At 41.6% G+C, this 12,231-nt stretch overlaps 1 protein-coding gene across 4 annotated transcripts in view; it reads right to left on the bottom strand.

Moving 5' to 3' along the window:
- The window catches only part of LOC116942823 (glutamate receptor 2-like), a 217,349-nt gene that overhangs the window by 66,724 nt on the left and 138,394 nt on the right, over nt 1-12,231 (bottom strand). For all 4 annotated transcript variants that reach the window (XM_032955144.2, XM_076067523.1, XM_032955142.2 and 1 more), the window contains 2 exons: nt 8,395-8,556; nt 871-1,038 (listed from right to left, as the gene is read on the bottom strand). In XM_032955144.2, coding sequence (XP_032811035.1) covers nt 871-1,038; nt 8,395-8,556 — 330 coding nt within the window. The remainder of the gene's footprint in view (nt 1-870; nt 1,039-8,394; nt 8,557-12,231) is intronic.

The raw sequence follows: 12,231 nt of genomic DNA, 5'->3' as shown, positions 1-12,231 counted from the left end.
CCATCACGTGACATAATTGACATGTTTATGAATTATATTCTTAGCTCTTTCGGTAAAGTCACGTTGAAGGGAAACAATAAAATTATATATAAAACAATATATTTTTTATTGTTTATATATATTTTATTATTATATACTTTATAATTTTTTATTGTTTATATATATTTTATTATTTTATTGTTTCCCTTCAACGTGACTTTACCGAAAGAGCTAAGAATATGAATTACTGCAGTCACGAAAGCTTTAAATCAAAATGTTTATGAATTTTTTGCGCAATTTATGAAAATGCTGAAAGTGTACATATAACATGTTTTAACTGATTATATTTTTGTTAACATTCCAATTATAAGGATGTAGAAATGAATGTTTAACCATTGAGATTTGTCTTAAATGTTATACATTCCAAACAAATGTACAAAATAAAATCTCAAAATGGGCATTGAATTAAGAAAATATGCTGAAATAAATAAACAAATAAACTCATTCCGACTTCAATCCTACCCTTGTGTGTGCTAGTTTGCATGTGTTAATTTGTGTGTGTTTGATTTGTGTGTGTGTTGGTGTGTTTGTTTGTGTTTGCCTTCATGATGCAAAAAGCCGTGAGTCAGAGCAGGATTCGGTACCACAGGCGGTTGTAAATATTTACCGATGCCACTTCTTGCAAATGGCTAATTGTTGATTACGTGATTACGTACATTGTAAATAAAGGCTATTGCAAGATTCACTTGAAATACTGATGTAACAACTTATTTCGCAGCGTACGTAGCTAACTGTGCTAATCAGAGACGCGGGGGAAGGACAACAAACGAAACACAAAACAAAACAAGGTGTTGGTCCGTGAACTAGACAGGTGCCTCGGTGACCGCTTACGTTTTTTAGGGCTTGCTGGATGTCGTAGCCCTGGGGCCAGGGCACCGGGGGGTTGGCGAGGCAGTCCCCGGCGTTGTCCTTGCGGAACAGCTCAAAGCGGTCCTTGCGGAGGTTCTTGAAGGCCTCGCTGATCACCAGGATGCTGTCGTAGGTCAGCGCCGAAGTGAACTGTGGAAAGGGCGGCAAGAGATTCTGGGTGACAACGACGCGACGCTTGGTGGAACGAAGTGTAAGTGGCGCTCTATGTGGGAGAGCTATTATTTGCTATTAATTTTGTATTGTTTTTTTTAATATTTACAGGAGCCCCTCGGCGAGGTTCAACCCAACGTGCGCGATTTCACGCGTCCAATGAGGCACAGTGCAAGCAATGCGAGTCGACTCGAAAGTCTTCTTGCTCAAACGAGAGTAGGGTGGTGCTCTTCCTCTCCATGGCAGCTTTGAGCCAGCAGTAGAGAATTCACAACTCCGATGGCGATTTCCGGCCTCTTTACATGGCATCCAGAATCAGAATATTCATTTAAACTGGAGGAATCCGATGAGCTATAAAGCTCTTTTTCACAGATGTCCAGTCGGGGCGGGTCATACAATCGTGGCTTCCCTCTGGTACTCATTTCCTTGATTGTGATTATCATTTCATTGCTCATCCCGATGGGGATTGTACTTACAGTGAAGTCTGAACTGGTCCGGGACCCCCCCCCCCCCATTCACCAACTCAGATTGACCAGAGTGGTGAAGTATGCTCAATCTATCCCCATGTCCGACACGGCATGGGGAGAGTCCTTTCAGCAGAGGACTGGGCAAAGGGCTGTTATTTATTTTACTTGTTATGGCGCGGTAGCTTTGAGAGAAACGCATTTTACATGCTGGAAACCCGTGTGGCATAGCTACATATACACTATGAGCTGACGCGCGAGTATAAATACCCACGCGTCCATCTCTAATTAAATAAGGATGGTCACTCATGTAAACAGCAAAATGATGGTCATTTTATGATAGCGGTGTGATAAAAGCCCTTTGGGGAGACGTCCAACGAAGTTCTGTGCATGTCTCTTTCCAAAATTGCTCCTCAGGAATTATAGGAGGGCCCAGATGTTTTCTTGCGTTTCTGGAAAGATGTCTGTTCATGCCTCTATTAATGGCACTTTTGGAATGCAATTAGCGAGAATAACACGAGATTGATTCTGCTTGTCCAAAATGCTATTTTCCTTCCTTGCATGATTAAAAATGTACGGCAGCATTAATTAAATAAATTCTTATAAACGCTGACAATGTACAATTCTTAAAATATGATGCTGTCTTGGGAAGAAATATTTTATTCAAACACACATGTATCAATTTTTCTCGGATGACACTGCTTATAACTAATGTACAGTGATGCTTTAGTTCACATCTCCCCCATGATAATGTAATTTGTACATATATTTTTTCGGATGATGTTCATTGCACAGCTAAAGCACTTTACAGCTAATTTAAGCAACAATATAATAAATATTTATTTCATGCAACGTGAGTGTGAAAACAACACTAAAAGTACTTTTCATTAAAAGTTGGTTTATAAAATCTTACTTATTCTTTGGGTCTTTCGGTAAAGTCACGTAGATAGGTTCAAAGAAAATAAAAAATATTGTCATAATAACAAAACATTGTTATTTTCTTTGAACCTATCTACATGATTTTACCAAAAGACCCAAAGAATATCAATTCCTGCAGTCACGAAAGCTTTAAGTCAAGATTTAAAATCTAACTTAACCAATAAAAGGCACCCGTTAAAATGGGTCCACACGAAGTAGGTAATTCGATTTTAAAATGGAATTAACGCCAGAATGCAGGACTCGTGAAAAAGAGTCCAGAGACTCTTATAGATATAGGAGTATTTTCATGAACTCCAGCAGAGGAGTGGGATGAAAGGGTGGTGGTGATGGAAGGCTGATGCAGTAAGGGAAATAATTTAAGTGGTGGGTAAGGATTTTAAGATTTCAGAGAGTGTGGAAGGTTTGTAAAAAATCTAGTCAATTTTAGTAATCTCAAAAATAGATGGATGGACAGCAAAATTATTTGTAACGCGCACAGTGTGCGCTCACTCTTGAAGAGAGGGGATCACTTGTAGCAGCGAGGAACCATAGAGAAGTGGGAAGCGTCAAATGTCCCATCCCAAGCTCAGCGGTCCTCTATATATTAAGGTGTTATCGGCCAACCACTGAGTGTTTACACGGGGGAGGAAACCGGAATACCTGCATAAAACCCACGCGTACGAGGGGGACAACTCTCTGTTCAGTAGAGATGTAACGCATGGAGCTCTGTCCACACTTGCTGTACCGCCTTCTTCTGGTGAGCCAGAGCATGGCACCTCGCTGCTCATGGGAAGGGAGTTTCACAAAATGTGTTTGATCCACCAACCCTCGTTGTCTCGACAGTACTGAATTACAGGCGTGGAACCACCCCCATCTGGGAAATACTTTGGAAAAATACAAACGGCTCTGACTGCGGTAAATTTTCCACCCATGGCACATGTGTGACTGCAGTTACTGACCACATGGAGAATCCTTGCCTCATTTAGTCTTCATTTGTTTTATAAGGTGCTGGCCATTTATATTACCGTACAATATTCGCGAGGGATACAGTGAGGGAAAAAAAGTATTTGATCCCCTGCTGATTTTGTACGTTTGCCCACTGACAAAGAAATGATCAGTCTATAATTTTAATGGTAGGTTTATTTGAACAGTGAGAGACAGAATAACAACAAAAAAATCCAGAAAAACGCATGTCAAAAATGTTATAAATTGATTTGCATTTTAATGAGGGAAATAAGTATTTGACCCCTCTGCAAAACATGACTTAGTACTTAGTGGCAAAACCCTTGTTGGCAATCACAGAGGTCAGACGTTTCTTGTAGTTGGCTACCAGGTTTACACACATCTAAGGAGGGATTTTGTCCCACTCCTCTTTGCAGATCTTCTCCAAGTCATTAAGGTTTCGAGGCTGACGTTTGCAACTCGAACCTTCAGCTCCCTTCACAGATTTTCTATGGGATTAAAGTCTGGAGACTGGCTAGGCCACTCCATGACCTTAATGTGCTTCTGCTTGAGCCACTCTTTTGTTGCCTTCGCCGTGTATTTTGGGTCATTGTCATGCTGGAATAGCCATCCACGACCCATTTTCAATGCCCTGGCTGAGGAAAGGAGGTTCTCACCCAAGATTTGACGGTACATGGCCCCGTCCATCGTCCCTTTGATGCGGTGAAGTTGTCATGTCCCCTTAGCAGAAAAACACCCGCAAAGCATAATGTTTCCACCTCCATGTTTGACGGTGGGGATGGTGTTCTTGGGGTCATAGGCAGCATTCCTCCTCCTCAAAACACGGCGAGTTGAGTTGATGCCAAAGAGCTCCATTTTGGTCTCATCTGACCACAATACTTTCACCCAGTTGTCCTCTGAATCATTCAGATGTTCATTGGCAAACTTCAGACGGGCATGTATATGTGCTTTCTTGAGCAAGGGGACCTTGCGGGCGCTGCAGGATTTCAGTCCTTCACGGCGTAGTGTGTTACCAATTGTTTTCTTCGTGACTATGGTCCCAGCTGCTTTGAGATAATTGACAAGATCCTCCCGTGCAGTTCTGGGCTGATTCCTCACCGTTCTCATGATCATTGCAACTCCACGAGGTGAGATCTTGCATTGAGCCCCAGGCCGAGGGAGATTGACAGTTATTGTGTGTTTCTTCCATTTGTGAATAATCGCACCATCTGTTGTCATCTTCTCACCAAGCTGCTTGGCAATGGTCTTGTAGCCCATTCCAGCCTTGTGTAGGTCTACAATCTTGTCCCTGACATCCTTGGAGAGCTCTTTGGTCTTGTCCATGGTGGAGAGTTTGGAATCTGATTGATTGCTTCTGTGTACAGGTGTCTTTTATACAGATAACAAGCTGATATTAGGAGCACTCCCTTTAAGAGTGTGCTCCTAATCTCAGCTCCTTACCTATATAAAAGACACCTAGGAGCCAGAAATCTTTCTGATTGAGAGGGGGTCAAATACTTATTTCCCACATTAAAATGCAAATCAATTTATAACATTTTTGACATGCGTTTTTCTGGATTTTGTTGCTGTTATTCTGTCTCTCACTGTTCAAATAAACCTACCATTAAAATTATAGATTGATTATTTCTTTGTCAGTGAGAAAACTTACAAAATCAGCAGGGGATCAAATACTTTTTCCCTCACTGTACGTTCCGGAGATGCTCGTGAATAGCACATGTTGCAGACAATTATATTGTCCAAGGAACACCTATCTCTTTTATGAATTTCCTTAAATTAACTTACATAATCTATTAACATTCTCTATCATCACTTTATCTCACCACTTTCTTTCTCTCGCACTCTCTCGATGCAGGCATGCAGAGTTCCAGATGCATTTCGCGGATGGTCAACATCGCGGATAGCACGTTCGTGAATAACGCGGGAATTGCTGTAATGCAACTGTCTCCAGATTATATGATGCACCATTTCCCTTTTATTTTACAGCACACGTTGGGAGCACATCTTATAATCCCTTAGGTGTGGGAGTGTGATAAGGTTTATATAACATTATTGATACTGGGCGCAAGTTTGGGCTACATCTCCATTTTTTACCACGGAGAGTGTTATAATCCAGAAAATATGGTAATAATATTCTTAGAAATCATAGAAAAATATATATATATACATGCAAATATTTAGTTAAATATAGAAAAAATATTCAACCACCTTTTAAATGTATGTGTTCACTCTCGAATGTAATTAAGATTTAGTTGTTTAGACAAACAGTCATGAATTACCACTCAATCTAGATTTAAAACTAATTTCTTTAAAAATGCTTTTTTGTTTGTTTAGTTTGTTGTTCTTTCCCCGCATCTCCGATTAGCCACAGTTGGCTACGTACGGTGCAAAAGAGGTACAATATGGATATCTTCGCCTGTCTGTTGAATGTAAATCGTTGTGACTGTGGTTGGGCTAATTCTGCCTGAAATAAAGCTTGAATTTTCTTCGTGGGTGGTGTGGCAGTGAGGATGCCGGGTCCTCTGGAGTGTGCAAGCACAAACTGCTTGTGACAAAATAAGAGAGCAAAATAACTAAATATATTACATATATTTTTTGTTATTATTTTTGATTAACTTCATTATTTTTCTATCTACCGAAAGAACCAAGGAATTTCTCTAAATATAGTCATGCAGTGCGCTGTCGATGTGCACAGAGGTTGCTATAGCAAAGGCACGCGTGCAAATTGAACACCTTAGCTGGGTTTATGCAGGAATGCCGGAAATCCAGGCTTGTCGTTTTCCGCAGAGAGAATGGTTTTTATTTAAATATCGCACTGCATCATGCGCTGTGCAATAGCCAGTTTGGTAGAGGTGGCAGTGAGCAAGTCAGGGGGGAAGATAGGAGCAAAAATGACGCTCGGATGAGTGCAGATTCCACTGCCATGTGTTAAGCTGGGTTTAGTAATGAAATAAATATCGGCAATGAATGATTCATGAATGATAACATTCATGCGACATAAATAATACACACACCTCAATGGAAATAAATGAAAACATATCTAAATGTCCATAATATATATTTTTGGGTTAGATCACGTAAATATAAATGTGTCGTTAAACCCGCCACCACCCGACACAACCAATTAGTAAGATTTGTCACCTAAATAAAACATGACAATTCGTTACTAGTACAGCATACTGGTGTGTTGGAGAGTAAACCCACGACAGTTATTACAACCAGCATCATCAGGCGACAGCCATATCTAACCCAAAAAAACTCTATTATGGATACTATTGATCATGAAAGCCTACTTGTTATACTGATATATAAATGTGTTAACCTTTTAATTCATGCACTTTCTGCCCTCGACTGTGGAGACCAGAGGTCACTTGAAGGGATATCAGAGGTAGCTCTGTATTATCTGCTTCCGTGGGCTGTTCTCTAACACGCAGGCAAGCACTACCATGTGAGAGATCCCAGTGGATACTTTGTCTCATGATGTGACATTGATAGCGCCCTTATGACAATATCTGTGAGAAACAAAATTCACAAAATTCATGCACTTTCGCCAGTGCTCACAATGGGAGTCCAATGTGTGTGCTGCAATGGGAAGGTAGCCAAAACCATGGCAGTGTAACTCACACACATAAAATCACAATTGACACAAATTTACAGGAAGCATAAATTAACGTACTCAACCTAAAGAATAAAAAAATAACAAATTCGTAGTTTAACACGTAGGCTTTCGCAACCGTTATTATTCATAATAAAGGTTTTTGGGTTAGATCGTGTAAGTATAAATGTGTCGTAACCTCCACCACCTGACACAGCAAGTAAGGTTTGTCACGTAAACAACGCGCCAATTAGTTACTACTTCAACCCACCGGTTTGTTGCAGAGTAAATCCACAACATTTTAAATTTGAGTTCCGTGACGTTTCGCTGGTAATTACAACCAGCATCATCGGGCGATTTGCCAGAATAGTGAAGCAATCCACCTTCTGGTCTTAAATTAGTCGACAGAAGGGCAGCCAAGAGAGCGAATATAATCAGGGACAGGTACATGTGAGAATGCGGGGAAATCGCCGATCGTGTAAGAGTGAGCTGCAGTGCGGCTGCCAAATCAGGCACCGCGGTCACAGTCAGGTGGCCCAAGGAAGATCAAAGCGAAGGTCCCGGACACCCATTAGGGCAGCCGCGAATGTCTACAAAATGCACGTTTAGGGGTCCGTAGAATAAAAGACTGACAAGAGCTGGCCGATCGATTTCGTGAGCAACGTTCTTCTTCCGTCCGCATGTAAAGATACATTAGCCGTTTTACACATCAGAGACTGCATTGGGCAAGACGCTTGACTCGAGGGGGCTGCGACACCCCCTCCCCACTGGTGGGTAACTGTGCTCACCTGCTCACCTGCTCACGTGCTTTAGGCAATCACAAAAGGACGGGGGAAGGATTCAGCAGTCCATTTAAAATGCATGACCATGGATAGCGGATTTATAATTTATTTTTGGTCGACGTTGTTTAGGTGCAGGTACATGCACAGCCCTGAAATTTCTCTCTCTATTGCTGGCAGAAGGGCCTCTGCTGGAGGGGGCTCTAGAGAACCCCTATAGAGGGTGTTTGGCCTTCGCTTCCACTCTGGTCAGACGTCTTGGAAGATGTGAGAGTGCCCGCACCTCATTCCATCACACGCGACCTGCAGCTCGACGAACTGCGGTGAACCCAATTATGCTGCTGAATGGAGAGAGGCAGGGCCATTTGAAAAACGATCCCCATTGTTTCAACTATTGTGCAGGGAGATCGAATTGGGCTTGTAATCCCCGGACTGTAGATCCAGTGTGCTGCTAACCTTTACATCGAGGTTGAGAGAATGTAAAAATGACGATAGATGGATGGATATGTGGTTTATGAGCGGATGCACGAATGAGTGATCGAAGGACGGTTGATGAATGGATAAATTAACGATTGATGATGATTGGAAATTAATGACGATAACGATTATGTTGGGGCACCTTGAGAATGCGACTCTCGGAGCCTGGGTACTCTCGCTCATCCTGCTGGTTCCATTGCTTCATGAAGCGCGACACTGCCGCGTCTTCGTAGTCCACGATCTGGAAGCCCGAGACGTTTGCGCCACCATACTGAAACTTCTCCAGGTCGATGTCCGTGAAGCCCTGCGAAGCGACATAATCCGGGCCAACACGAAACCATCAAAACCGCTTCCCTGGCAAAAAAGAAAAGTTACCATTACATTCCCCCGTGCTGTTGGCACGCCGCCAAGTGTTAGTATTCGGCCATGGGAAGTCTGATTAAGCAATGCCCTCTCTATGTCCTCCAACAAAGTATCACTCTGCTCTGCAGGGGTGTGTGGTTACATATTGTATTTGGTGAAAGCAAGTTGAATGTTGCCTAGTTCATGGGAGGAATGATGTGTGCACAGCTTAGTTATCAATAGTAGAACAGTTTAAGCTTAAAATCAGCATCATCATTATCAACCGTGGTCTATCCACTGCTGGATGAAGGCGTGGCCAAGATTCCACTCGTAATCTTGCGATGTAACAACAATCCACCGAACACCTGCATACGAACGATTCCATCGCTCCATCTCCTCGCTAGATGTACTCTCGGACACGTTCCATTCCTTGGCTGCGACTGTTATATGTTTACGTAGACAACTGTGCTAATCGGAGGTGCGGGGGAAGGATAACAAACTGAACACAAAAAGCAGTTATAAAGAAATAAGTTTTAAATCTAGATTTAAAGTGCATAGCTCTGGTAAGCTTTTAAATATCGGAAGGAAGAGCATTCCAGACGGCCGCAGAAGCGCATCCGAAAGCGCGCAATGCGGTGACCATCTTTGTATGATGGCCAGCCAAAAGCCACTGCTGCGAGGATGACCAGAGTTCACGTGATTATGGTTTATGCTGTTTGACGAGATCAGCAAGGTATTGCAGTTTATTTGTAGCAAGCACTTCGTAACGAGTGTTATTGACCATCACCCCCTCCGACAATACAGGGCATTCATTGTGATTTCATTTTATTTTTCCAATTGTATACATTGTTGCATAGTTAGATTGAACAAAAAAAAACCCGCCAAAAAACGAAATTGATTAAAATCGGGATCAGATAATTTAATAAGCAAAATATATTTTAACAAAAACAATTAACCTGTAATTAAATTAATTAGCGCCGTCAAACGGAGTCACTTGTGGGTACAATGGTGAATGTCCTGGTAATAGAAACAGCTCCACATGGTAACTAAAGTGCACGTTCGTAGCAATGTCCTGGTTCTCACCTTCAAAAACACATTTTATTGGATCATATATCTAAATTATAAAGCCTATAAATCGGAGATTATCTTATTTTTACACATTCAACAGTGCTGATTGCTACTTATCACTTGGCATTTTAGATCTTTGAGCCTGTGCTCAGCAATCATAAAAAATACATCCAGAAAATGCGTTGTCTCAAATCGGTCTGGAGATGTTGCATTTAGATGCTTTATAAGATCAGAACTTCTAATTGTATTTGAATACTATTACAAAAATGTACAATCGTTCTAAATTTACAATCGTGAAACGAAACGTGTGAAAAAACCCGTTTAATTTTCGAGGAATGATTAGAAATAATAATCGTCAACTCTGTTCATGAGTTCAGCGTTAAACAGCATGGTCTTAAGGTCGGCAATTCCTTTGACTTAATGAATACGAAACTTGTAACAAAAATGGGGCACCGGTAGTGGAGCGATTTGCACGCTGCGCTATGTAACCAGCGGCCCGAGTTTGATTACCAGCCAAGGCGTGGCACCCCACTTGCAAAAACCCACAGTGAAGAGTGTGGTGAAGTTTGGTCAAACAAGCCCGTCACTGACACGACACGGGGAGGAATTTTTCCCGCAGTGGATTGACAAATGCCTGCGCATTATTGTTATATTATTGCTCTTATTATTAAATCCATAACTGATCGTCATTGCATGGTCAAGCACCAAACAGTTGCTCTAAGCAAAGGGTGCAAACGAGTTGTTGTACCATTGTGGATGCTTTAAATATTTTCCTTTTCAGAGCATTTTCAAAAGATTATTATAACTGAAATGTCCGAATAATTGTTCGCGAGTAACGAAGAGGGATAAACGTTTTAATTGAAAATAATCTGCTCAACATAAAAATAGGCTTGTGGCGGCTTTTCTGAAAAACAAGACAGTCTATAATAACAATAAAAACAAACCACTCAAAAGTGTTTTTTTCGTTCAGTACATTTAAAATAGGATTGCCTGCATAGATCTTGTGGCATGATGCGACACTACATCGAAGCAAAAATGAAGCGTAGGTGGCACGGCTCACGATAACGAGCATAAGCTCCGCTTTAATTAATATAGAAACCAGGCGTTTTCACGCACGCCAGACAGTCCCATAATGTTCACACACACTCTCTCTCTCTCTGCTGCTGCTGCTCCGTCGAGTGTGAAAGCTGTCGATTTCATATTAATTTGCCGAGGGAGGATTGCGCCACAACACAACGGATAAAAAATGCACTGCGCGGTCCAATCGAAGGGCGTAACATCTTCTGTAGCCCGAGGTCGCTCTCTATGAAACAGACAACGGCCACTGGATTATTTGATTCGGTTCGCTCTTGCAGGATTGTAACTACGTCAACGCGACCGTGACAAAAAAAAAACGGAGCCTCGAGGAAATAAAGCCCTGCGGAAATTTCCTCTCGACACTGCAAACGTAATTTCATTTGCAGGATATTTAGAGAAGAAGGTGAGGCGGTGTGCTCCGTGGTAAATTAAAATGCTTTACCTTGTTACACTTGCACTCGTCTCAGACGTTCCTCTACAAGGTGTGACGTGCCCGTCATTCGTTGTTTATGTACATCTACTGTCAAAATAATGGACTTGTTTTATGATCCCGTTCATACCTTTGAGAGGGTAACGTCCCACACTCTGATGACACCACAAGTGCAATGCAGCAGTCAGTTAAAGCTGATGCTGAAATCAAAGTCTCTACTAAATTTACTAAGACAAGGAACATACAAGTTTTATCACCTTAATACGTGTGATGATTTAATGCCACAGCATTGCACGCCAATGTGATTTAACAAATTAAATGTTTATATTTAGCACTGGGCGAAACTGCCGTTGTGGCTGCATTGCAATGGTATATAATAAAAAATAATTACTGTGTAACACTTAGTACCACGGTAGTTTAGATATATATATAAATATCTCAGCATAAACCTAACTACTCACGCGTTCGCCAACTCCCCTCTAACATTATCCATGGCCCAGAATTCAACTTGAGTGGCTTGGTTCTTATTGCAGAGCACATAGCATTGTGCCACCGACATACAAATATTGTCAAATAATTCAACCCTACAGTAACTCGACTCGTAAACTATTTAGAATTCAAAACAACTCTCTGTGTGCCTGTGTTAATTTTCTCATTTCCATTGATGATGGTCAATGTTGGAATTTCTGATTCCGATGGAAATTCGTTTCACAAGGCAACACATACAATCGTGACTTCACGCCAAGTGGCACTCACAAGGGGGTGCTTATTATACAGACCACTGGAGGGATCATTGAACGGGATTAGCTCACAGCTTGGAGAATATTTATTTACCAAATTATAGTTGTCATCACACCTTATACGAGCATATTAAAATCTGAATCCTGTTAAAGCTCACCTGGCATACAGGAGATCGTGCCTTAAATCCCGACCCTGACGCCTGTATGGTCTGCCCGTGGTCGTCTGAATTTGATCCAGGTCCTTCGGTATTTCCATCCACATTCATAATCAACATCATGTGTGTAGAGTATTTGGCTGCTGCGGCTATACATTTCCACGTGA

Source organism: Petromyzon marinus, chromosome 16 (genome assembly GCF_048934315.1).
Source record: "Petromyzon marinus isolate PM22_M1 ecotype Great Lakes invasive population chromosome 16, UKy_Petmar_22M1.pri1.0, whole genome shotgun sequence".
In the NCBI taxonomy this organism is placed as follows: Eukaryota; Metazoa; Chordata; class Hyperoartia; order Petromyzontiformes; family Petromyzontidae; genus Petromyzon; species Petromyzon marinus.
This window is presented reverse-complemented; position numbering and strand designations above follow the sequence as displayed.